The sequence below is a fragment of the Tachyglossus aculeatus genome, chromosome 24, assembly GCF_015852505.1.
Source record: "Tachyglossus aculeatus isolate mTacAcu1 chromosome 24, mTacAcu1.pri, whole genome shotgun sequence".
In the NCBI taxonomy this organism is placed as follows: domain Eukaryota; kingdom Metazoa; phylum Chordata; class Mammalia; order Monotremata; family Tachyglossidae; genus Tachyglossus; species Tachyglossus aculeatus.
The window spans coordinates 27,905,588-27,933,338 of record NC_052089.1 but is presented as its reverse complement, the minus strand read 5'-3'; the positions used below and the strand labels follow the sequence as shown (position 1 = coordinate 27,933,338).

Here is a 27,751-nt window from a genome sequence, read left to right as displayed (position 1 = left end):
GCAGGCAGGCAGGACTCACAGCCCAGGACCACCACCAGGCAGCGGAGCAGCAGGAGGAGCCGGGGGTGGGCTCGGGCTGGGGGGCCGGCTGGGGGGCCCCGGCCCCGGCCCCCCTTCTCCATCTCGGCCCGGGACAATGGGCCCACCGGGCCAACGGCGGAGGCACCCGTCGGTGGGTGGATGGATGGAGGGATGGGTGGGTGGGCGGGTGGATGGATGGGTGGGTGGGTGGATGGGTGGGTGGATGGGTGAGTGGATGAGTGGATGGGGTGGGACGCCGGTCTGGGCTGGTTTTGGTGGGGAGGGGGGTGGAGGGAGAGGGGCAGGGGCCCCGCCGGAGGTCCGGAGCCCGAGGAGGGGACTTTGGGGCCAGCACGGGGCCCGGCTGCGCCGCCCGCCCCGGGGGAGGGGACCCAGCCGGGAGGGGAGGGGGAGGAGGTGCGATGGAGGAGGGATGGAGGAGGGATGGAGGAGGAGGAGGGGGCTGGGAGGGGAGAGGAGCAGGAGGGACGGGGAGGAGGGGGCTGGGAGGGGGGAGAAGGAGGAGGGAGGAGGACGGGGGCTGGGAGGGAGGGGGAGGAAGAGGGGGATGGGGAGGAGGAGGGGGCTGGGAGGGAGAGAAGGAGGGGGAGGAGGGAATTGGGAGGGGAAGGAGGAGGAGGGGGCTGGGAGGGAGAGGAGGAAGGGGTGGGACGGGGAGGAGGAGGGAGGGAAGAGGAGGAGGAGGGGGCTGGGAGGGGGAGGAAGGGGATGGGATGGAGGGGGAGGGAGAGGGGGCTGGGGAAGAAGGAGGAGGGGGACTGGGAGGGAGAGAAGGAGGGGAGCCTGGGATGCGGAGGAGGAGGGGGCTGGCGGGAGGAGGAGGGACTTGGGAGGGCAAGGAGGACGGGGTTGGAAGGGAGAGGAGGAGGGGGGTGCGATGGGGAGGAGGAGGGAGGGAAGAGGAGGAGGAGGGGGGCTGGGAGGGGGAGGAGGGAGCCGGGAGGGGAAGAAGGAGGGGCCTGGGAGGGGGGAGGGAGGAGGAGGAGGAGGAGGAGGAGGAGGGGGGGGTGGACCCAGGCCGGAGGGACTTGGGCAAGTGTCTGGTCCCCGGGTGGGGGGGGGGGGGGGCGGTCCTGGCCCCGCGGCCTGCAGCCCTGGGGACCCCCCGCTGTCAGTCATGTGGGCCCGGAGCCCGTCGTCGGGCAGGGGTCGGCTCCACCTGGGGCCCCATCCGACGGTCCGAGCGCTCCGGCCGGTGCTCCCCCCCCGGGAGCCGCTCGGGGCGGAGCGGGCACGGGCCGGCTTCCCAGCACGGGACAGCCCTGCGCACCGGGCACCGGGGGCGGCCACTACGGCCGGAGGAGGAGGAGGGCCGGGAGGAGGGGGAGGAGGGGGAGGAGGGGGAGCAGGGAAGGAGGAGGAGGAGAAAAGGAGGGAAGAGGAGGTAGAGGGGGAGGAGGAGGAGGAGGAGATGGTAAAGGGGACGAGACGGAGACAAGGAGGGGAGGAGGAGGAGACAAGTACAAGTAACTTGTACTTCCCAAGCGCTTACCACGTTCATTCATTCAATCGTATTTATTGAGCGCTTACTGTGTGCAGAGCACTGGGCCAAGCGCTTGGGAAGTCCAAGTTGGCAACATCCAGAGACGGTCCCTACCCAGTGCTCTGCACACAGTAAGCGCTCAATAAATACGATTAAATTGAACTGAATTGAAGGAGGGGAGGAGGAGAAAAGGAGGAGGAGGAGGAGACAAGGAGGAGAAGACAAGGAGGGGGAGGAGGGGAGAGGGAGGAGGCAAGGAGGGGAGGAGGAAGGGGAGCAGGAGGAGACAAGGAGGGGAGGAGGAGGAGGAGGAGACAAGGAGGGGGAGGAGGAGACAAGGAGGGGAGGAGGAGGAGGAGAAAAGGAGGAGGAGGAGGAGAAAAGGAGGGGGAGGAGGAGACGGAGACAAGGAGGGGAGGAGGAGGAAGAGAAAAGGAGGGGAGGAGAAAAGGAGGAGGGGAAAAGGAGGGGGAGGAGGGGAGGAGGAGGAGACAAGGAGGGGGAGGAGGAGACGGAGACGGGGAGGAGGAGGAGGGGAGGAGGAGGAGGAGACAAGGAGGGGAGGAGGAGGAGGAGACAAGGAGGGGAGGAGGAGGAGGAGGAGAAAAGGAGGGGGAGGAGGAGACGGAAAGAAGGAGGGGGAGGAGGAGAAAAGGAGACAAGGAGGAGGAGGAGAAAAGGAGGGGGAGGAGGAGACGGAAAGAAGGAGGGGGAGGAGGAGAAAAGGAGACAAGGAGGGGGAGGAGGGCGAGGGGGAGGAGGAGACAAGGAGGGGGAGGAGAAAGAGGAGGAGGAGGAGGAGGAGGAGAAGTGGGGGAGGAGGAGGAGAAGTGGGGGAGGAGGAGGAGAAGTGGGGGAGGAGGAGGAGAAGTGGGGGAGGAGGCGGGCGCCCCCTGGTGGGGCTGGCGGGCCGTGCCTTGGGCGGGCGGGCGGGCGGGCGCCCCCTGGCGGGAGGACGCGGGGTGAGCGCGGGCGGAAGTGCCTGTGGCGGCGGCCGCCGCTGTAAAAGGGCACCCCCCCCCCCCCCCCCCCGGCGGTGTCGCGCATGCGCACACACAGACACATACGTTCCTGTCCGTCCCTCAGGTCGGAATGGCGGCGGCGGCGGCGGCCTGCGCGGCGGCTCCTCCCCGTGAGTGGGGCCCCGGGACCGGACCCGGTTTGGGGCGGGGGGGGCGACGGCACCGCCACGGCCGGTCCAGTCCGGTCGGTCGGTCGGTCGGTAGGACTGGACTGAGCGCTTGGGAGAGGACAGTGGGGCGACACTCAGAGGCACGGGCCCTACCCCCTCACGCGCACTCACTCACTCATTCACTCACTCACACTCATTCATTCCCTCACTCAGGCGGGTAGGCAGTCATGAAGCCAGGGGTATTTCTTGAGCGCTTCCCGTGTGCAGAGCGCTGTGCTGAGCGCTCGATATTCACTTTCACTCAGTCACTCACTCATTCGGTCGTGCATTCATTCACTCACTCACTCACTCATTCATTCATTCATTCCCTCAGCCATTCGCGCAGTCAGGCAGCCAGGGGTATTTCTTGAGCACTTCCCATGTGCAGAGCACTGTACTGAGCGCTCGGGAGAGGGCCATATTCACTCACACTCAGTCACTCACTCATTCAGTCATACATTCATTCATTCACTCATTCATTCAGTCATTCACTCACACTCACTCACTCATTCATTCATTCCCTCAGCCATTCGCGCAGTCAGGCTGCCAGGCGTATTTCTTGAGCACTTCCCGTGTGCAGAGCACTGTACTGAGCGCTCGGGAGAGGGCCATATTCACTCACACTCAGTCACTCACTCATTCAGTCATACATACATTCATTCATTCACTCATTCATTCAGTCATTCACTCACACTCACTCACTCATTCATTCATTCCCTCAGCCATTCGCGCAGTCAGGCAGCCAGGGGTATTTCTTGAGCACTTCCCGCGTGCAGAGCACTGTACTGAGCGCTCGAGAGCGGGCGATATTCACTTTCACTCAGTCACTCATTCAGTCATACATTCATTCACTCACTCATTCAGTCATTCACTCACACTCACTCATTCATTCATTCATTCCCTCAGCCATTCACGCAGTCAGGCTGCCAGGCGTATTTCTTGAGCACTTCCCGCGTGCAGAGCACTGTACTGAGCGCTCGGGAGAGGGCCATATTCACTCACACTCAGTCACTCACTCATTCAGTTATACATTCATTCATTCACTCATTCATTCAGTCATTCACTCACTCACTCACTCACTCATTCATTCATTCATTCCCTCAGCCATTCGCGCAGTCAGGCAGCCAGGGGTATTTCTTGAGCACTTCCCGTGCGCAGAGCACTGTACTGAGCGCTCGGGAGAGGGCCATATTCACTCACACTCAGTCACTCACTCATTCAGTCATTCATTCATTCACTCATTCAGTCATTCCCTCACACACTCACTCATTCATTCATTCCCTCAGCCATTCGCGCAGTCAGGCAGCCAGGGGTATTTCTTGAGCACTTCCCATGTGCAGAGCACTGTACTGAGCGCTCGGGAGCGGGCGATATTCACTCACACTCAGTCACTCATTCAGTCATACATTCATTCACTCACTCATTCAGTCATCCTCTCACACTCACTCACTCATTCATTCATTCCCTCAGCCATTCACGCAGTCAGGCAGCCAGGCGTATTTCTTGAGCGCTTCCCGCGTGCAGAGTACTGTACTGAGCGCTCGGGAGAGGGCCATATTCACTCACACTCAGTCACTCACTCATTCAGTCATACATTCATTCATTCACTCATTCATTCAGTTATACACTCACTCATTCATTCATTCATTCCCTCAGCCATTCATGCAGTCAGGCAGCCAGGCGTATTTCTTGAGCGCTTCCCGTGTGCAGAGCACTGTACTGAGCGCTCGGGAGCGGGCGATATCCACTTTCAGTCACTCATTCAGTCATACATTCATTCATTCACTCACTCATTCAGCCATTCACGCAGTCAGGCAGCCAGGGGTATTTCTTGAGCACTTCCCGTGTGCAGAGCACTGTACTGAGCGCTCGGGAGCGGGCGATATTCACTCACACTCAGTTACTCATTCAGTCATACATTCATTCATTCACATTCATTCAGTCATTCACTCACACTCACTCATTCATTCATTCCCTCAGCCATTCATGCAGTCAGGCAGCCAGGGGTATTTCTTGAGCACTTCCCGTGTGCAGAGCACTGTACTGAGCGCTTGGGAGAGGGCGATATTCACTTTCACTCAGACACTCATACATTCATTCACTCACTCATTCAGTCATTCACTCACACTCACTCATTCATTCATTCATTCATTCCCTCAGCCATTCACGCAGTCAGGCAGCCAGGGGAATTTCTTGAGCGCTTCCCGTGTGCAGAGCACTGTACTGAGCACTCGGGAGCGGGCGATATTCACTTTCACTCAGTCACTCATACATTCATTCATTCAGTCATTCACTCACACTCACTCATTCATTCATTCATTCCCTCAGCCATTCACGCAGTCAGGCAGCCAGGGGAATTTCTTGAGCGCTTCCCGTGTGCAGAGCACTGTACTGAGCACTCGGGAGCGGGCGATATTCACTTTCACTCAGTCACTCATACATTCATTCATTCAGTCATTCACTCACACTCACTCATTCATTCATTCATTCCCTCAGCCATTCACGCAGTCAGGCAGCCAGGCGTATTTCTTGAGCGCTTCCCGCGTACAGAGCACTGTACTGAGCGCTCAGGAGCGGGCGATATTCATTTTCACTCAGTCACTCATTCAGTCATACACTCATTCCTTCATTCATTCACACACACTCATTCATTCATTCAGTCATTCACTCGGGCAGTCAGGCAGCCGAGGGTATTTCTTGAGCGCTTCCCGTGTGCAGAGCACTGTACTGAGCGCTTGGGAGAGGACAACTGGGCAACATTCAGAGAGACGGCCCCTACCCCCTCACGCACACTCACTCATTCACTCACTCATTCATTCCCTCAGCCATTCACGCAGTCAGGCAGCCAGGGGTATTTCTTGAGCGCTTCCCGTGTGCAGAGCACTGTACTGAGCGCTCGGGAGAGGGCCATATTCACTCACACTCAGTCACTCACTCATTCAGTCATACATTCATTCATTCACTCATTCATTCAGTTATACACTCACTCATTCATTCATTCATTCCCTCAGCCATTCATGCAGTCAGGCAGCCAGGAGTATTTCTTGAGCGCTTCCCGTGTGCAGAGCACTGTACTGAGCGCTCGGGAGCGGGCGACATCCACTTTCACTCAGTCACTCATTCAGTCATACATTCATTCATTCATTCACGCAGCCATTCACGCAGTCAGGCAGCCAGGGGTATTTCTTGAGCACTTCCCGTGTGCAGAGTACTGTACTGAGTGCTCGGGAGTGGGCGATATTCACTTTCAGTCACTCATTCAGTCATACACTCATTCCTTCATTCATTCACGCACACTTATTCATTCATTCAGTCATTCACTCAGGCAGTCGAGGGTATTTCTTGAGCGCTTCCCGTGTGCAGAGCGCTGTACTGAGCGCTTGGGAGAGGACAATTGGGCAACATTCAGAGAGACGGCCCCTACCCCCTCACGCACACTCATTCATTCACTCACACTCATTCACTCATTCATTCATTCCCTCAGCCATTCACGCAGTCAGGCAGCCAGGGGTATTTCTTGAGCACTTCCCGTGTGCAGAGCGCTGTACTGAGCGCTTGGGAGAGGGCGATATTCACTCATTCAGTCATACACTCATTCATTCACTCACTCTCAGTCATTCACTCATTCATTCACTCATTCATTCACTCATTCAGTCATTCACTCACTCATTCATCATTCACTCAGTCAGGCAGGTAGGCAGCCATGCAGCCAGGGGTATTTCTTGAGCACTTCCCGTGTGCAGAGCACTGTACTGAGCGCTTGGGAGAGGGCGATATTCACTCATTCAGTCATACACTCATTCATTCACTCACTCTGTCATTCACTCATTCATTCACTCATTCATTCACTCACTCATTCAGTCATTCACTCAGTCAGGCAGGTAGGCAGCCATGCAGCCGGGGGTATTTCTTGAGCGCTTCCCATATACAGAGCACTGTACTGAGCGCTTGGGAGAGGATGATATTCACTTACACTCAGTCAGTCATACACTCATTCATTCATTCACTCACTCATTCAGTCATTCACTCACTCATTTAGTCAGGCAGGTAGGCAGTCAGACAGGGGTATTTCTTGAGTGATTCCTGTGTGCAGAGCACTGTACTGAGCGCTTGGGAGAGGGCAATATTCACCCACATGCATTCACTCATTCACTCATTCAGTCATTCACTCAGTCACTCATTCACTCAGGCAGGTAGGCAGTCAGACAGGGGTATTTCTTGAGCACTTCCCGTGTGCAGAGCACTGTACTGAGCGCTTGGGAGATGGCGATATTCACTCACACTCATTCATTCAGTCACTCATTCAGTCATACACACTCATTCAGTCATTCAGTCACTCATTTAGTCAGGCAGGTAGGCAGTCAGGGGTATTTCTTGAGTGCTTCCCGTGTGCAGAGCACTGTACTGAGCGCTTGGGAGAGGGCGATATTCACTTACACTCATTCATTCACGCAGTCATTCAGGCAGTCAGGGGTATTTCTTGAGTGCTTCCCGTGTGCAGAGCACTGTACTGAGCGCTTGGGAGAGGGTGATATTCGCTCAGTCATTCATTCATTCAGTCATACACTTAGTCAATCATTCACTCAGTCAGGCAGTCATTCATTCAGTCGTATTTATTGAGCGCTTACTGTGTGCAGAGCACTGGACTAAGCGCTCGGGAAGTCCAAGTTGGCAACATATAGAGACGGTCCCTACCCAACAGCGGGCTCACAGTCTAGACGGGGCTACTTCTTGAGCGCTTCCCGTGTGCAGAGCACTGTACTGAGCGCTTGGGAGAGGGCGATATTCACTCTCAAGTCATTCACTCACTCATTCAGTCATTCTTACTCATTGTCAGGCAGGCAGGGAGTGGTATTTGTTGAGCGGTTAGTTACTGTGTGCCGAGCACTGTACTGAGCGGTTGGGAGAGGATGATAGAAGGGTAGGGCAGAGGCAGGCATTCATTCATTCATTCAATCGTATTTATTGAGCGCTTACTGTGTGCAGAGCACTGTACTAAGCGCTTGGGAAGTCCAAGTTGGCAACATAGAGAGACGGTCCCCACCCAACAGTGGGCTCACGGTCTAGAAGGGGGAGACAGAGGCAGGCCTCGGCCTGCGGGGCCTCAGTCAGTCCATCAGGGAGTGGTATTTATTGAGCGGTTACTCTGTACAGAACACTGTGCTGAGCGCTTGGGAGAGGGCACTGTCATTGTTATTTCCCCAGTGCTTAGAACAGTGCTAGGCACATAGTAAGCGCTTAACAAGTACCACCATTGTTATTATTATTGCCCCAGTGCTTGGCACATAGCGCTTAACAAATACCACCCTTATTATTATTATTGCCGCAGTGCTTAGAACAGTGCTTGGCACATAGTGCTTAACAAATACCACCCTTATTATTATTATTGCCGCAGTGCTTAGAACAGTGCTTGGCGCATGTCACTTAACAAATACCACCATTATTATTATTATTACCCCAGCGCTTAGAACAGGGCTTGGCACATAGCGCTTAACAAGTACCACCCTTATTATTATTAGTGCCGCAGTGCTTAGAACAGTGCTCGGCACATATCACTTAACAAATACCACCATTATTATTATTATTGCCCCAATGCTTAGAACAGTGCTTGGCACATAGTAAGCGCTTAACAAGTACCACCCTTATTATTATTATTATTGCCACAGTGCTTGGCACATATCACTTAACAAATGCCACCATTATTATTATTATTGCCCCAGCGCTTAGAACAGTGCTTGGCACATAGCAAGCGCTTAACAAATACCACCCTTATTATTATTATCGCCCCAGCGCTTAGAACAGTGCTTGGCACATAGCAAGCGCTTCACAAATACCACCGTTATTATTGCCCCAGTCCTTGGCACATAGTAAGCGCTTAACAAGTACCACCCTTATTATTATTGCCACAGTGCTTGGCACATATCACTTAACAAATACCACCATTATTATTATTATTATTACCCCAGCGCTTAGAACAGTGCTTGGCACATAGCAAGCGCTTAACAAATACCAGCCTTATTATTGCCCCAGTGCTTGGCACATAGCGCTTAACAGGTACCACCCTTGTTATTATTATTGCCACAGTGCTTGGCACATCTCACTTAACAAGTACCACCGTTATTATTATTATTACCCCAGCGCTTAACAAATACCACCCTTATCATTATCATTGCCCCAGCGTTCAGAACAGTGCTTGGCACATAGCAAGCGCTTACCAAATACCACCCTTATTATTGCCCCAGTGCTTGGCACATAGTAAGCGCTTAACAAGTACCACCCGTATTATTGCCTCAGCGCTTGGCACATCTCACTTAACAAGTGCCACCGTTATTATTATTACCCCGGCGCTTAACAAATACCACCCTTATCATTATCATTGCCCCAGCGTTCAGAACAGTGCTTGGCACATAGCAAGCGCTTACCAAATGCCACCCTTATTATTGCCCCAGTGCTTGGCACATAGTAAGCGCTTAATGATTACTATTATTATTATTATTATTAACAAATCCGCCAAGAAAGGTGTGGGGCCCAGGGCGTGGACGGCGGGCGCGCTGGCCGGGCGGCGAGGGGGCGATGGGCGGGTGGCCGGCCGGGGGGCTCGGTGCCCGCGGGGGCTGACGGGGGCCCGTCCGGCGTCTCCCCCAGGGTGGGCGTCCACGGCGGCGGCCGGCACGCGGCGGCCCGGCGTCCTGTTCGAGCGGGAGAAGGAGCGGCAGCGGGCCCTGCACCCGCGCGTGGAGAAGATAGAGGTCCGACACCTGGGCGCCCTCCAGCCCGGTGCCACCTTCGTGCTCAACAAGCACCTGTCCACCCCCCTCACCTGCGCCACGCGTGAGTCCATTCATCCATCCATCCATCCATTCATTCATTCATTCAGTCGTATTTATTGAGCGCTCACTGTGTGCAGAGCACTGTACCAGGCGCCTGGGAAGGACAAGGCGGCAACATCTAGAGACGGGCTCACAGTCTGGAGCGGGGAGACAGAGGGCAAAACGTACTAACAAAGTAAAATAAATAGAATCAAAGTACGTACGAATAGAATAAATAGGAATAAGGAAGAAATAAAGGAATAAATAAATGAAGAGTAATAAATACGTCCAAATATATATACATCCCCCCCGCCTTACCTCCTTCCCCTCCCCACAGCACCTGTATATTTGTATGTGTGTTTGTACATGTTTATTACTCTATTTTATTTGTACATATTTATTCTATTTTGTTAATATTCATTCATTCAGTCGTGTTTATTGAGCGCTCACTGTGTGCAGAGCACTGTACCAGGCGCCTGGGAAGGACAAGGCGGCAACATCTAGAGACGGGCTCACAGTCTGGAACGGGGAGACAGAGGGCAAAACGTACTAACAAAGTAAAATAAATAGAATCAAAGTACGTACGAATAGAATAAATAGGAATAAGGAATAAATAAAGGAATAAATAAATGAAGAGTAATAAATACGTCCAAATATATATACATCCCCCCCCGCCTTACCTCCTTCCCCTCCCCACAGCACCTGTATATTTGTATGTGTGTTTGTACATATTTATTACTCTATTTTACTTGTATGTATTTATTCTATTTTGTTAATATTCATTCATTCAGTCGTGTTTATTGAGCGCTCACTGTGTGCAGAGCACTGTACCAGGCGCCTGGGAAGGACAAGGCGGCAACATCTAGAGACGGGCTCACAGTCTAGAGCGGGGAGACAGAGGACAAAGCGTACTAACAAAGTAAAATAAATAGAATCAAAGTACGTACGAATAGAATAAATAGGAATAAGGAATAAATAAAGGAATAAATAAATGAAGAGTAATAAATACGTCCAAATATATATACATCCCCCCCGCCTTACCTCCTTCCCCTCCCCACAGCACCTGTATATTTGTATGTGTGTTTGTACATGTTTATTACTCTATTTTATTTGTGCATATTTATTCTATTTTGTTAATATTTATTCATTCATTCAGTCGTGTTTATTGAGCGCTTACTGTGTGCAGAGCACTGTACCAGGCGCTTGGGAAGGACAAGGCGGCAATGTCTAGAGCCGGGCTCACAGTCTGGAACGGGGAGACAGAGGACAAAACATATTAACAAAGTAAAATAAATAGAATCAAAGTACGTACGAATAGAATAAATAGGAATAAGGAAGAAATAAAGGAATAAATAAATGAAGAGTAATAAATACGTCCAAATATATATACATCCCCCCCGCCTTACCTCCTTCCCCTCCCCACAGCACCTGTATATTTGTAAATGTGTTTGTACATATTTATTACTCTATTTTACTTGTACGTATTTATTCTATTTTGTTAATATTCATTCATTCAGTCGTGTTTATTGAGCGCTCACTGTGTGCAGAGCACTCTACCAGGCGCCTGGGAAGGACAAGGCGGCAACATCTAGAGACGGGCTCACAGTCTAGAGCGGGGAGACAGAGGACAAAACGTACTAACAAAGTAAAATAAATAGAATCAAAGTACGTACGAATAGAATAAATAGGAATAAGGAATAAATAAAGGAATAAATAAATGAAGAGTAATAAATACGTCCAAATATATATACATCCCCCCCCGCCTTACCTCCTTCCCCTCCCCACAGCACCTGTATATTTGTAAATGTGTTTGTACATATTTATTACTCTATTTTACTTGTACGTATTTATTCTATTTTGTTAATATTCATTCATTCAGTCGTGTTTATTGAGCGCTTACTGTGTGCAGAGCACTGTACCAGGCGCTTGGGAAGGACAAGGTGGCAACATCTAGGGACGGGCTCACAGTCTAGAGCGGGGAGACAGAGGACAAAGCGTACTAACAAAGTAAAATAAATAGAATCAAAGTACGTACGAATAGAATAAATAAGAATAAGGAATAAATAAAGGAATAAATAAATGAAGAGTAATAAATACATCCAAATATATATACATCCCCCCCGCCTTACCTCCTTCCCCTCCCCACAGCACCTGTATATTTGTAAATGTGTTTGTACATATTTATTACTCTATTTTACTTGTACGTATTTATTCTATTTTGTTAATATTCATTCATTCAGTCGTGTTTATTGAGCGCTTACTGTGTGCAGAGCACTGTACCAGGCGCTTGGGAAGGACAAGGCGGCAACGTCTAGAGCCGGACTCACAGTCTGGAACGGGGAGACAGAGGACAAAACATATTAACAAAGTAAAATAAATAGAATAAAAGTACGTACGAATAGAATAAATAAATAGGAATAAGGAATAAATAAATAAAGGAATAAATAAACGAAGGAATAAATAAATAGAGTAATAAATATGTCCAAATACATATACATCACCCCCCGCCTTACCTCCTTCCCCTCCCCACAGCACCTGTATATTTGTAAATGTGTTTGTACATATTTATTACTCTATTTTACTTGTACGTATTTATTCTATTTTGTTAATATTCATTCATTCAGTCATGTTTATTGAGCGCTCACTGTGTGCAGAGCACTCTACCAGGCGCCTGGGAAGGACAAGGCGGCAACATCTAGAGACGGGCTCACAGTCTAGAACGGGGAGACAGAGGGCAAAACGTACTAACAAAGTAAAATAAATAGAATCAAAGTACGTACGAATAGAATAAATAGGAATAAGGAATAAATAAAGGAATAAATAAATGAAGAGTAATAAATACGTCCAAATATATATACATCCCCCCCCGCCTTACCTCCTTCCCCTCCCCACAGCACCTGTATATTTGTATGTGTGTTTGTACATATTTATTACTCTATTTTACTTGTACGTATTTATTCTATTTTGTTAATATTCATTCATTCAGTCGTGTTTATTGAGCGCTTACTGTGTGCAGAGCACTGTACCAGGTGCCTGGGAAGGACAAGGCGGCAACATCTAGGGACGGGCTCACAGTCTAGAACGGGGAGACAGAGGACAAAACGTACTAACAAAGTAAAATAAATAGAATCAAAGTACGTACGAATAGAATAAATAGGAATAAGGAATAAATAAAGGAATAAATAAATGAAGAGTAATAAATACGTCCAAATATATATACATCCCCCCCGCTTTACCTCCTTCCCCTCCCCACAGCACCTGTATATTTGTATGTGTGTTTGTACATGTTTATTACTCTATTTTATTTGTACATATTTATTCTATTTTGTTAATATTCATTCATTCAGTCGTGTTTATTGAGCGCTCACTGTGTGCAGAGCACTGTACCAGGCGCCTGGGAAGGACAAGGCGGCAACTTCTAGAGACGGGCTCACAGTCTAGAGCGGGGAGACAGAGGACAAAGCGTACTAACAAAGTAAAATAAATAGAATCAAAGTACGTACGAATAGAATAAATAGGAATAAGGAATAAATAAAGGAATAAATAAATGAAGAGTAATAAATACGTCCAAATATATATACATCCCCCCCCGCCTTACCTCCTTCCCCTCCCCACAGCACCTGTATATTTGTATGTGTGTTTGTACATATTTATTACTCTATTTTACTTGTACGTATTTATTCTATTTTGTTAATATTCATTCATTCAGTCGTGTTTATTGAGCGCTCACTGTGTGCAGAGCACTCTACCAGGCGCCTGGGAAGGACAAGGCGGCAACATCTAGAGACGGGCTCACAGTCTAGAGCGGGGAGACAGAGGACAAAGCGTACTAACAAAGTAAAATAAATAGAATCAAAGTACGTACGAATAGAATAAATAGGAATAAGGAATAAATAAAGGAATAAATAAATGAAGAGTAATAAATACGTCCAAATATATATACATCCCCCCCGCCTTACCTCCTTCCCCTCCCCACAGCACCTGTATATTTGTATGTGTGTTTGTACATGTTTATTACTCTATTTTATTTGTACATATTTATTCTATTTTGTTAATATTCATTCATTCAGTCGTGTTTATTGAGCGCTCACTGTGTGCAGAGCACTGTACCAGGCGCCTGGGAAGGACAAGGCGGCAACATCTAGAGACGGGCTCACAGTCTAGAACGGGGAGACAGAGGGCAAAACGTACTAACAAAGTAAAATAAATAGAATCAAAGTACGTACGAATAGAATAAATAGGAATAAGGAATAAATAAAGGAATAAATAAATGAAGAGTAATAAATACGTCCAAATATATATACATCCCCCCCGCCTTACCTCCTTCCCCCTCCCCACAGCACCTGTATATTTGTATGTGTGTTTGTACATATTTATTACTCTATTTTACTTGTATGTATTTATTCTATTTTGTTAATATTCATTCATTCAGTCGTGTTTATTGAGCGCTTACTGTGTGCAGAGCACTGTACCAGGTGCCTGGGAAGGACAAGGCGGCAACATCTAGGGACGGGCTCACAGTCTAGAACGGGGAGACAGAGGACAAAACGTACTAACAAAGTAAAATAAATAGAATCAAAGTACGTACGAATAGAATAAATAGGAATAAGGAATAAATAAAGGAATAAATAAATGAAGAGTAATAAATACGTCCAAATATATATACATCCCCCCCCGCCTTACCTCCTTCCCCTCCCCACAGCACCTGTATATTTGTAAATGTGTTTGTACATATTTATTACTCTATTTTACTTGTACGTATTTATTCTATTTTGTTAATATTCATTCATTCAGTCGTGTTTATTGAGCGCTTACTGTGTGCAGAGCACTGTACCAGGCGCTTGGGAAGGACAAGGTGGCAACATCTAGGGACGGGCTCACAGTCTAGAGCGGGGAGACAGAGGACAAAGCGTACTAACAAAGTAAAATAAATAGAATCAAAGTACGTACGAATAGAATAAATAAGAATAAGGAATAAATAAAGGAATAAATAAATGAAGAGTAATAAATACATCCAAATATATATACATCCCCCCCGCCTTACCTCCTTCCCCTCCCCACAGCACCTGTATATTTGTAAATGTGTTTGTACATATTTATTACTCTATTTTACTTGTACGTATTTATTCTATTTTGTTAATATTCATTCATTCAGTCGTGTTTATTGAGCGCTTACTGTGTGCAGAGCACTGTACCAGGCGCTTGGGAAGGACAAGGCGGCAACGTCTAGAGCCGGACTCACAGTCTGGAACGGGGAGACAGAGGACAAAACATATTAACAAAGTAAAATAAATAGAATAAAAGTACGTACGAATAGAATAAATAAATAGGAATAAGGAATAAATAAATAAAGGAATAAATAAACGAAGGAATAAATAAATAGAGTAATAAATATGTCCAAATACATATACATCACCCCCCGCCTTACCTCCTTCCCCTCCCCACAGCACCTGTATATTTGTAAATGTGTTTGTACATATTTATTACTCTATTTTACTTGTACGTATTTATTCTATTTTGTTAATATTCATTCATTCAGTCATGTTTATTGAGCGCTCACTGTGTGCAGAGCACTCTACCAGGCGCCTGGGAAGGACAAGGCGGCAACATCTAGAGACGGGCTCACAGTCTAGAACGGGGAGACAGAGGGCAAAACGTACTAACAAAGTAAAATAAATAGAATCAAAGTACGTACGAATAGAATAAATAGGAATAAGGAATAAATAAAGGAATAAATAAATGAAGAGTAATAAATACGTCCAAATATATATACATCCCCCCCCCGCCTTACCTCCTTCCCCTCCCCACAGCACCTGTATATTTGTATGTGTGTTTGTACATATTTATTACTCTATTTTACTTGTACGTATTTATTCTATTTTGTTAATATTCATTCATTCAGTCGTGTTTATTGAGCGCTTACTGTGTGCAGAGCACTGTACCAGGTGCCTGGGAAGGACAAGGCGGCAACATCTAGGGACGGGCTCACAGTCTAGAACGGGGAGACAGAGGACAAAACGTACTAACAAAGTAAAATAAATAGAATCAAAGTACGTACGAATAGAATAAATAGGAATAAGGAATAAATAAAGGAATAAATAAATGAAGAGTAATAAATACGTCCAAATATATATACATCCCCCCCGCTTTACCTCCTTCCCCTCCCCACAGCACCTGTATATTTGTATGTGTGTTTGTACATGTTTATTACTCTATTTTATTTGTACATATTTATTCTATTTTGTTAATATTCATTCATTCAGTCGTGTTTATTGAGCGCTCACTGTGTGCAGAGCACTGTACCAGGCGCCTGGGAAGGACAAGGCGGCAACTTCTAGAGACGGGCTCACAGTCTAGAGCGGGGAGACAGAGGACAAAGCGTACTAACAAAGTAAAATAAATAGAATCAAAGTACGTACGAATAGAATAAATAGGAATAAGGAATAAATAAAGGAATAAATAAATGAAGAGTAATAAATACGTCCAAATATATATACATCCCCCCCCGCCTTACCTCCTTCCCCTCCCCACAGCACCTGTATATTTGTATGTGTGTTTGTACATATTTATTACTCTATTTTACTTGTACGTATTTATTCTATTTTGTTAATATTCATTCATTCAGTCGTGTTTATTGAGCGCTCACTGTGTGCAGAGCACTCTACCAGGCGCCTGGGAAGGACAAGGCGGCAACATCTAGAGACGGGCTCACAGTCTAGAGCGGGGAGACAGAGGACAAAGCGTACTAACAAAGTAAAATAAATAGAATCAAAGTACGTACGAATAGAATAAATAGGAATAAGGAATAAATAAAGGAATAAATAAATGAAGAGTAATAAATACGTCCAAATATATATACATCCCCCCCGCCTTACCTCCTTCCCCTCCCCACAGCACCTGTATATTTGTATGTGTGTTTGTACATGTTTATTACTCTATTTTATTTGTACATATTTATTCTATTTTGTTAATATTCATTCATTCAGTCGTGTTTATTGAGCGCTCACTGTGTGCAGAGCACTGTACCAGGCGCCTGGGAAGGACAAGGCGGCAACATCTAGAGACGGGCTCACAGTCTAGAACGGGGAGACAGAGGGCAAAACGTACTAACAAAGTAAAATAAATAGAATCAAAGTACGTACGAATAGAATAAATAGGAATAAGGAATAAATAAAGGAATAAATAAATGAAGAGTAATAAATACGTCCAAATATATATACATCCCCCCCGCCTTACCTCCTTCCCCTCCCCACAGCACCTGTATATTTGTATGTGTGTTTGTACATATTTATTACTCTATTTTACTTGTATGTATTTATTCTATTTTGTTAATATTCATTCATTCAGTCGTGTTTATTGAGCGCTTACTGTGTGCAGAGCACTGTACCAGGTGCCTGGGAAGGACAAGGCGGCAACATCTAGGGACGGGCTCACAGTCTAGAACGGGGAGACAGAGGACAAAACGTACTAACAAAGTAAAATAAATAGAATCAAAGTACGTACGAATAGAATAAATAGGAATAAGGAATAAATAAATGAAGAGTAATAAATACGTCCAAATATATATACATCACCCCCTGCCTTACCTCCTTCCCCTCCCCACAGCACCTGTATATTTGTATATGTGTTTGTACATATTTATTACTCTATTTTATTTGTGCATATTTATTCTATTTTGTTAATATTCATTCATTCATTCAGCCGTGTTTATTGAGCGCTTACTGTGTGCAGAGCACTGTACCAGGTGCTTGGGAAGGACAAGGTGGCAATGTCTAGAGATGGGCTCACAGTCTAGAACGCGGAGACAGAGGACAAAACATACTAACAAAGTAAAATAAATAGAATAAAAGTACGTATGAATAGAATAAATAGGAATAAGGAATAAATAAAGGAATAAATAAATGAAGAGTAATAAATATGTCCAAATATATATACATCCCCCCCGCCTTACCTCCTTCACCTCCCCACAGCACCTGTGTATTTGTATGTGTGTTTGTACATATTTATTGCTCTATTTTATTTGTACATATTTATTCTATTTTGTTAATATTCATTCATTCATTCAGTCGTGTTTATTGAGCGCTTACTGTGTGCAGAGCACTGTACCAAGCGCCTGGGAAGGACAAGGCGGCAACTTCTAGAGACGGTCCCCACCCAACAGCAGGCTCACAGTCTAGAACGGGGAGACAGAGGACAAAACATATTAACAAAATAAAATAAATAGAATAAAAGTACGCACAAATAAAATAAATAGAGTAATAAATACGTCCAAATATATATACATCCCCCTGCCTTACCTCCTTCCCCTCCCCACAGCACCTGTATGTTTGCATATGTGTTCCCCTCCCCACGGCACCTGTATATTTGTATATGTGTTTGTACATATTTATTACTCTATTTTATTTGTACATACTTATTCTATTTTTTGTGTTTTGTTAATATTCATTCATTCAATCGTATTTATTGAGCGCTTACTGTGTGCAGAGCACTGTACCAGGCGCTTGGGAAGGACAAGTCGGCAACATCTAGAGATGGTCCCCACCCAACAGTGTGCTCACAGTCTAGAGGGGGGAGACAGACAACAAAACAGAACATATTAACAAAATAAAATAAATAGAATAAGTATGTACAAATAAAATAACATAAATAAATGGAATAATAAATACGTCCAAATATAGATACATCCCCCCGCCTTACCTCCTTCCCCTCCCCACAGCACCTGTATATTTGTATATATGTTTGTACATATTTATTACTCTATTTTATTTGTACATATTTATTCTATTTATTTTATTTTGTTAATATTCATTCATTCAATTGTATTTATTGAGTGCTTACTGTGTGCAGAGCACTGTACCAGGCGCTTGGGAAGGACAAGTTGGCAACATCTAGAGACGGTCCCCACCCAACAGCGGGCTCACAGTCTAGAAGGGGGAGACAGACAACAAAACAAAACATATTAACAAAATAAATAGAATAAATATGTACAAGTAAAATAAATAAATAGAGTAATAAATACGTACAAACGTGTGTACATAGATACAGGTGCTGTGGGGAGGGGAAGGAGGTAAGGCGGGGGGGATGGAGAGAGGGAGGAGGGGGAGAGGAAAGAGGGGGCTCAGTGTGGGAAGGCCTCCTGGAGGAGGTGAGCTCTCAGTAGGACCTTGAAGGGAGGAAGAGAGCGAGGTTGGCGGATGGACAGAGGGATTGGGGGCATTCCAGGCCCGGGGGAGGACGTGGGCCAGGGGTCGACGGCGGGACAGGCGAGAACGAGGTACAGTGAGGAGATTAGCGGTGGAGGAGCGGAGGTTGCGGGCTGGGCAGTAGAAGGAGAGAAGGGAGGTGAGGTAGGAGGGGGCGAGGTGATGGACAGCCTTGAAGCCCAGGGTGAGGAGCTTCTGCCTGATGCACAGATTGATCGGTAGCCACTGGAGATTTTTGAGGAGGGGAGTGACATGCCCAGAGCGTTTCTGGACAAAATCTGGGCAGCAGCATGAAGTATGGATTGAAGCGGGGAGAGACACGAGGATGGGAGATCAGAGAGGAGGCTGATGCAGTAGTCCAGACGGGATAGGATGAGAGCTTGAACGAGCAGGGTAGCGGTATGGATGGAGAGGAAAGGGCGGATCTTGGCGATGTTGCGGAGCTGAGACCGGCAGGTTTTGGTGACGGCTTGGATGTGAGGGGTGAACGACAGAGCAGAGTCGAGGATGACACCCAGGTTGTGGGCTTGTGAGACGGGAAGGATGGTGGTGCCGTCAACGGTGATGGGAAAGTCAGGGAGAGGGCGGGGTTTGGGAGGGAAGACAAGGAGTTCAGTCTTGGACACGTTGAGTTTGAGGTGGCGGGCAGACATCCAGATGGAGATGTCCCGAAGGCAGGAGGAGATGCGAGCCTGGAGGGAGGGGGAGAGAGCAGGGGCAGAGATGGAGATTTGGGTGTCATCGGCGTAGAGATGATAGTTGAAGCCGTGGGAGCGAATGAGGTCACCAAGGGAGTGCGTGTAGATCGAGAACAGAAGGGGACCAAGAACTGACCCTTGAGGAACCCCTACAGTAAGGGGGTGGGAGGGGGAGGAGGAGCCCGCAAAAGAGACTGAGAATGAACGACCGGAGAGATAAGAGGGGAGAGGATGGAGTATGTGAAGCCAAGGTCAGATAGCGTGTTGAGGAGAAGGGGGTGGGCCACAGTGTCGAAGGCAGCCGAGAGGTCGAAGAGGATTTGTCAAGCAGGAGGTCATCGGTGACCTCTGAGAGGGCAGTTTCCGTGGAACGTAGGGGACGGAAGCCAGACTAGACGGGGTCGAGGAGAGAGTTGGTGTCAAGGAATTCGAGGCAGCGCGTGTAGATGACTCGTTCAAGGAGTTTGGAAAGGAATGGTAGGAGGGAGATGGGGCGATAACTAGAAGGTGATGGGAGTCTCCCGGCTGCGGGGCGGGCACCGAGGTGTGTTCTCCCCCAGACCTGAGCGAGTGGCAACGCCACAACTCCATCCTGGCGCTGGTGGACGGGCAGCCCTGGGACATGCTCCGGCCCCTGACCCGCTCCTGCGACATCCGCTTCCTCACCTTCCGAGACCGCGACCCCGAGGTCGTCAACCAGGTGAGGCCCGGCGGGCAGCGTGCCCTCTCACCTGGGGGTCCCGTGGAGGAGGGGCCAGGGCGGGGGGCCGCCGAGGAGGAGGAGCCCCTTGGACGCATCCCCCCACATTGGCTTGTGCTCTCCCGGTCGGTGGTGATAATAATAGTGATGGCATTTATTAAGCGCTTACTCTATGCAAAGCACCGTTCTAAGCACCGGGGAGGTTATGAGGTGATCAGGTTGTCCCCCGAGGAGCTCACAGTCTTCATATCTGTTCTATTTATTTTATTTTGTTAATAAATTTGTTAATATGTTTTGTTTTGTTCTCCGTCTCCCCCTTCTAGACTGTGAGCCCACTGTCGGGTAGGGACCGTCTCTGTATGTTGCCAACTTGGACTTCCCAAGTGCTCAGTCCAGTGCTCTGCACACAGTCGGCGCTCAGTAAATACGATTGATTGATTGATTGATTGACTCCTGGCCCGCCCCTGGGTTTGTCGCAGGCTTACTGGCGGTCCTGTGCCATGATGCTGGGCTGTGCCATCCAGCGGGCGTTCAAGGACGAGTACCCCGTCACCCTGGTCCGGGCCGCGGAGACCCCAGGTGGGCCTGGGGGGGGGGGGGGGGGCGGGGGCCGGACCGGACTCCCCTGGGGGACGGTGTCCGTCCGGGGGAGGGTCCCTGCTCGGCGGGGGGCCGGGGGTCACGTCCGGAGGGGCGCTGACCGCGGCCCCCGCCTCTCGGACCCCGCAGTGAGCGCCGGGGCCTTCTGCTACGACGCGGCGCTGGACGGCCGGCTGCACCGGTGGACGCCCACCCAGGTGAGTGCTGGGGGGTTTGGGGGGACTCCGGGCACCCCAATCAATCAATCAATCATATTTATTGAGCACTTACTGTGTGTACTAAGCGCTTGGGAAGTCCAAGTTGGCAACATATAGAGACGGTCCCTACCCAACGGTGGGCTCACAGGCTAAAAGGGGGAGCACCCCACCACTGTGCCCCCCGGCCGCCCCCTCCCTCGAGCCCCGAGAGGCAGTGCTCACTGTCCTCGGGACGTAGCCGGGGCTCCCGGCCGGTCACTCGTATTTATTGAACGCTTCCCGAGCGCTTGTTAGTATGTTTGGTTTTGTTCTCTGTCTCCCCCTTTTAGACTGGGAGCCCACTGTTGGGTAGGGACCGTCTCTAGATGTTGCCAACTTGTGCTTCCCAAGCGCTTAGTACAGTGCTGTGCACACAGTAAGCGCTCAATAAATACGATTGAATGAATGAATGAATGAATGTTGGGTAGGGACCGTCTCTATATGTTGCCAACTTGGACTTCCCAAGCGCTTAGTACAGTGCTCTGCACACAGTAAGTGCTCAATAAATACGATTGATTGATTGATTGTGCTTGTAATAACAATAATGATGGTATTTAATAATAATAATAATAATAATAATAATAATGATGTGTGAGCCCACTGTTGGGTAGGGACTGTCTCTATATGTTGCCAGCTTGTACTTCCCAAGCGCTTAGTACAGTGCTCTGCACACAGTAAGTGCTTACTAAATACGATTGATTGATTTGTTAAGCGCTTACTATGTGCCAAGCATTCATTCGTTCAGCAGCGTGGCTCAGTGGAAAGAGCCTGGGCTTTGGAGTCAGAGGTCGTGGGTTCAAATCCCGGCTCCGCCAATCAATCAATCAATCGTATTGAGCGCTTACTGTGGGCAGAGCACTGTACTAAGCGCTTGGGAAGTACAAGTTGGCAACATCTAGAGACGGTCCCTACCGAACAGTGGGCTCACAGTCTAGAAGGGGGAGACAGAGAACAAAGACAGAGAACAAAACAAAACATATTTGCCACATGTCTGCTGTGTGACCTTGGGCAAGTCAATTCACTTCTCTGAGCCTCAGTTCCCTCATCTGGAAAATGGGGATTAAGACTGTGAGCCCCACGTGGGACAACTTGATCACCTTGTATTCCCCCCCAGCGCTTAGAACAGTGCTCTGCACATAGTAAGTGCTTAACAAATGCCATTATTATTATTATTATTCATTCAATAGTACTTATTGAGCGCATACTGTGTGCAGAGCACTGTACTAAGCACTTGGGAAGTACAAGTTGGACTGTTCTAAGCGCTGGGGGAGATAGTAGGTGATCAGGCTGTCCCACGGGGGGCTCACAGCCTTAATCCCCATTTTACAGATGAGGTCACTGAGGCCCAGAGAAGTGAAGTGACTTGCCCAAAGTCACACAGCTGACAATTGGCAGAGTCGGGATTTGAACCCATGACCTCTGACTCCAAAGCCCGGGCTCTTTCCTATGTGCCAAGCACTGTTCTAAGCATGGGAGCCCTCGGGAGAGGACAATATGGCAGACACATTCCCTGCCCACAATGCGATCAGAAGGGGACTCAATAAGGGCGGGGAGTGTGTCTGCTAATTCATTCATTCAGTCATTCAGTTGTATTTATTGAGCGCTTACTGTGTGCAGAGCACTGTACTAAGCGCTTGGGAAGTCCAAGTCGGCAACATCTAGAGCCAGTACCTACCCAACAGCAGGCTCACAGTCTAGAAGGGGAATCAATAAGGGCGGGGAGCGTGTCTGCTCATTCATTCATTCATTCAATCGTATTTATTGAGCGCTTACTGTGTGCAGAGCACTGTACTAAGCGCTTGGGAAGTCCAAGTCGGCAACATCTAGAGCCAGTACCTACCCAACAGCAGGCTCACAGTCTAGAAGGGGAATCAATAAGGGCGGGGAGCGTGTCTGCTCATTCATTCATTCATTCAATCGTATTTATTGAGCGCTTACTGTGTGCAGAGCACTGTACTAAGCGCTTGGGAAGTCCAAGTCGGCAGCATCTAGAGCCGGTCCCTCCCCAACAGCGGGCTCAGTCTAGAAGGGGACTCAATAAGGGTGGGGAGCGTGTCTGCTCATTCATTCATTCATTCATTCAATCGTATTTATTGAGCGCTTACCGTGCGCAGAGCACTGTACTAAGCGCTTGGGAAGTCCAAGTCGGCAACGTCTAGAGCCGGTCCCTCCCCAACAGTGGGCTCAGTCTAGAAGGGGACTCAATAAGGGTGGGGAGCGTGTCTGCTCATTCATTCATTCATTCAATCGTATTTATTGAGCGCTTACCGTGTGCAGAGCACTGTACTAAGCGCTTGGGAAGTCCAAGTTGGCAACATCTAGAGACAGTCCCTACCCAACAGTGGGCTCACAGTCTAAAAGGGGGAGACAGAGAACAAAACCAAACGTACTAACACAATAAAATAAATAGAATAGATATGTACAAGTAAAATAGAGTAATAAATATGTACAAACATACATACAGGTGCTGTGGGGAAGAGAAGGAGGTAAGATGGGGGGGATGGAGAGCTCGGCACATTGTAAGCGCTCGATGAGTGCGATGGATTGATTGATTGATTGATGGATCGGCACATAGTCAGCGCTCGATGAGTGCGATGGATTGGTTGATTGATTGATGGATGGGTGGGTTGATGGATTGATTGAAGGAGAACCTGCGGTCTCTGACCAAGGAAGCCCACGGCCTGATCCGGCAGGACCTGCCCTTCGAGACCCTGGACGTCGACGCCAAGGTGGCCCTGGAGATGTTTGAGGGCAACAGGTGAGCGCTTTGCTCCCTGGGCGAGCCTCGCCGGCCCCCAGGCCCCCCAAGCGAAGAGACCCCGCTCGGGGTAATCGGATTTTACCCAACACCTGGTGTTGTGGGGGGACCGAGCTTTTACCCAGAGCTTTGTCTTCTGGGGGGGGCAAAGTTTTACACAGGGTTTGGGGGTTGCGAGCTTTTACGGGGGGCTTTCTCTTTTGGGGGAGCGGGCTTTTCCCCGGACTTTTGGGTTAGTGAGCTTTTAATAATAATAATAATAATTGGAGAAGCAGCGTGGCTCAGTGGAAAGAGCACGGGCTTTGGAGTCGGAGGTCATGGGTTCGAATGGCGACTCCACCACAGCTCTGTCGTGTGACCTCGGGCAAGTCACTTAACTTGTCTGAGCCTCAGTTCCCTCGTCTGTAAAATGGGGATTGAGACTGTGAGCCCCACGTGGGACAACTTAATCACCGTGTATCCCCAGACAAGCGAAGTGGTTTGCCCAAGGTCACACAGCAGACAGGTGGCGGAGCCGGGGCTCTGTCTAAACCCGTCTCCCCTCGCCCAGAGTCACCCAGCTGATAAGTAGCGGAGCCGGGATTAGAACCCACGACCTCTGACTCCCAAGCCCGGGCTCTTTCCACTGAGCCACGCTGCTTTACGCAGGGCTTTGTCTTTTGGGGTGGTGCAGTTTATACCTGGGGCTTTGAGCTTTTATGACCGTTAGAATTTTGTTTTGGGGGGGAATTTCATGCTTCCGTTTCTTTTTTTTTTTTCATTTTCCTATGGTATCTATTAAGCGCTAGCTATGTGTCCACCGCTGCTGTAAGCGCTGGGTTGGATACAAGTGACTCAGGCCAGACCCAGTGCCCGTCCCGCATGGGGCTTGCAGTCTAGGTGGGAGCGTGAACGGGTATCTAGAATCTCTGTGTGTGAATATGGGAGAGCAAAACTGGAAAACGATCTCTCTCCTCTCTCTTCCCTTCTCCCTCTCCTCGGCTTTCCCTCTTCTCTCCCTTCTCCCTCTCCTCCGGCTCTCCTTTCCCCTCTCTTCTCTCTCTCCTATTTCTCTCCTCTGTCTCTACTTTCCCCTTCTCTCTCCTTTCTTCTCTTTCCCTTTCTCTCCTTTCTTTCCTTTCTCTCCTCTTTCTCTTCTCTCTTTCTCACCTTTCTGTTCTCTCTCCTGTTTCTCTTCTTTTTCTTTTTCTTTCTCTTCTCTTTCCTTTCTCTCCTCTTTCTCTCCTTTGTCTCCTCATTCCTCTTTCTCTCCTCTTTGTGTCCTCTTCCTCTCCTCTTTGTCTCCTCTTTCCTCTGTCTCCTCTTCCTTCTCTTCCTCCTCTCGTCTTCCTCCTCTCCTCTTCCTCCTCTCCTCCTCTACACTTTCTCTTCTCTCTCACCTTTCTCTTCTCTCTCCTCTTTCTCTTCTCTCTCCTCTTTCTCTTCTCTCTCCTATTTTTCTCTTTCTCGTCTCTCTTTTCTCTCCTCTTTCCTTTCTCTCCTCTGTCTCCTCTTTCCTCTGTCTCCTCTTCCTTCTCTTCCTCCTCTTGTCTTCCTCCTCTCCTCCTCTACACTTTCTCTTCTCTCTTTCTCACCTTTCTCTTCTCTCTCCTCTTTTTCTCTCTTTCTCGCTTCTCCTTTCTCTCCTTTCCTTTCTCTCCTCTTTGTCTCCTCTTTCCTCTTTGTCTCCTCTTTGTCTCTTCTTCCTCCTCTCCTCTTCCTCTCCTCTGTCTCTCCTTTCCCCTTCTCTCTCCTTTCTTCTCTTTCCCTTTCTCTCCTTTCTTTCCTTTCTCTCCTCTTTCTCTTCTCTCTTTCTTGCCTTTCTCTTCTCTCTCCTCTTTTTCTTCTCTCTCTTTTTCTTCTTCTTTCTCTTCTCTTTCCTTTCTCTCTTTCTCTCCTTTGTCTCCTCTTTCCTCTTTCTCTCCTCTTTGTGTCCTCTTCCTCTCCTCTTTGTCAACTCTTTCCTCTCTGTCTCGTCTTCCTTCTCTTCCTCCTCTCGTCTTCCTCCTCTCCTACACTTTCTCTTCTCTCTTTCCCACCTTTCTCTTCTCCCTCCTCTTTTTCTTTCTCTTTCTCACCTCTCCTTTCTCTCCTCTTTGTCTCCTCTTTCCTCTTTGTCTCCTCTTCCTTCTCTTCCTCCTCTCCTCCTCTACACTTTCTCTCCTCTCTCTACCTCCTACATCGCTCTCTCTTTCTCACCTTCAGGTACAAGACAGAGCTCATAGAGGAGAAGGCATCACAGAACCCAGAGCGGACCGTCTGCTTGAACAGGTGACCCTGGCCCGGCCGTGGCCTTGGGGGCCGGGCCATCGGTCCTGGGGAAGCGGGGAGGCCTGGGCCGCCGGCGGGAGGGGGGGTCTGCTTGGAACCAGCTGAGCCGGCCGCTGACTCTGTGTGTGTGTGTGTGTGTGTGTGTGTGTGTGTGTGTGTGTGTGTGTGTGTCTGTCTGTCTCTCTCTCTCTCTGGCGGGGGGCTCTCTGTGCCGGCCACCCAGGTTCGGGGACTTCGTGGACGTGAGCGAGGGCCCAGTCATCCCAAGGACGGGCATCTGCTTCCAGTACGAAGTGTCGGCAGCCCACAGTCTGCCCGGCGGCGAGGGCGTCCTGCACAGGTTCCAGGGCCTCTCTCTGCCCGTGCATATGAGGGTGAGGCCCGGCGCCACGGAGGGAGCGCCCATGGACCGCGACTGCCAGGGGCGGTGGGGGGACGGGCATCTGCCCCTGACCCTCCCAATCTGTCAATCAGTCGTATTTATTGAGCGCTTACTGTGGGCAAAGCCCTGTCCCGGTTCCACCACTTGCCAGCTCTGTGGCTTCGGTTAAGTCACTTAGCTTTTCTGGGCCTCAGTTACCTCATCTGTAAAATGGGGATTAAGACTGTGAGCCTACCGTGGGACACCCTGATCACCTTGTAACCTCCCCAGCACTTAGAACGGTGCTTTGCACGTAGTAAGCGCTTAATAAATGCCATCATTAATTACTAAGCACTTGGGTGTTACCCTCGGAGCTGGGATTAGTTCTCCAGAGAAGCCACGTGGCCTAGGGGATAAAGCCCAGGCCCGGAAGTGAGATTATTCCGAGTTCATTCAGTCGTATTTATTGAGCGCTTACTGTGTGCAGAGCACTGGACTAAGCGCTCGAGTTCTAACCCCGGCTCTGCCACTTGGCTTTAACACGGCCTCGGGCGAGTCACCTCACTTCTGTGGGCCTCTCTTCCCTCATCTGATAACTGGGGATTAAGACCCCCGAGCCCCAGGTGAGACGTGCACTTTGTCCAACCTTTCATCCACCCCGCTGCTCAGTACAGTGCCCGGCACACAGTAAGCGCTTACAAATAACGCCCCCCCACCCCAAAACCCTTGTAGCTGGAGGCCCCAAGGGGGGCTGGACAGATTGTGTGTGTGTTGGGGGGTTAGGGGGAGGGTGTGTGCGCACAAAGCCACGCTCATTCCCGACTCCGTTCACCAACCTCCTGCCTCCGCAGGCCCATCATGTCATCTGGAATCGACTCCTGGGGAGATCCCGGAAGCTGGTGAGTCCAGTTGGCAACTCCGGACGCTTTTTTTTATTATAATGGCATTTATTAAGCGCTTACTGTGTGCAAAGCACTGTTCTAAGCGCTGGGGGAGGTTACAAGGTGCTGTCCCACGGGGGGTTCGCAGTCTTCATCCCCATTTTACAGATGAGGGAACTGAGGCCCAGAGAAGTGAAGTGACTTGCCCAAAGTCACACAGCTGACAGGTGGCGGAGCCGGGATTTGAACCCGTGACCTCTGACTCCAAAGCCCGGGCTCTTCTCCACTAAGCCACGCTGCTGCCAGGCTCCCTCCCTCCCTCCGTCCCTCTCTCCTTCTCTCCCTCCCCCCTCTCTTTTTGGTATCTGTTAAGGGGCAAGAGGTGGCATCGGGGGCGGGAAATGACAGACGGACGGATGCCCGGCTCTGCCTTCCAGGTACCGGCGGGTGGACAGAAGACGACAGGGCAAGCCACCGCCGGCCAGGAAGCCCGGGACGAGACGGAAGCCACGGCCCCGGGTCTGTCCGTCAGCGGACAATAAAGCCTTTCCCAGTTTGA

At 49.2% G+C, this 27,751-nt stretch overlaps 2 protein-coding genes across 6 annotated transcripts in view; one reads left to right on the top strand and one right to left on the bottom strand.

The window, feature by feature from the left end:
* Positions 1 to 164, bottom strand: part of JAM2 (junctional adhesion molecule 2) — a 49,707-nt gene extending 49,543 nt beyond the window's left edge. For all 5 annotated transcript variants that reach the window (XR_005456147.1, XM_038766120.1, XM_038766121.1 and 2 more), the window contains exon 1: positions 20 to 164. Coding sequence is in view for 4 of the 5 variants with exons in the window: in XM_038766120.1 (XP_038622048.1) it covers positions 20 to 122 (103 nt within the window). In the remaining variant the exon portion in view is untranslated. The remainder of the gene's footprint in view (positions 1 to 19) is intronic.
* MRPL39 (mitochondrial ribosomal protein L39) lies at positions 122 to 27,751 on the top strand. Its single transcript, XM_038766119.1, has 11 exons — positions 122 to 172; positions 2,612 to 2,657; positions 9,342 to 9,527; positions 19,967 to 20,106; positions 20,586 to 20,685; positions 20,836 to 20,903; positions 23,588 to 23,700; positions 25,885 to 25,950; positions 26,174 to 26,324; positions 27,163 to 27,210; positions 27,630 to 27,751. Exons 1-11 carry the CDS (start codon positions 137 to 139, stop codon positions 27,732 to 27,734), a joined length of 1,059 nt encoding a protein of 352 aa, XP_038622047.1. The 5' UTR covers positions 122 to 136; the 3' UTR covers positions 27,735 to 27,751.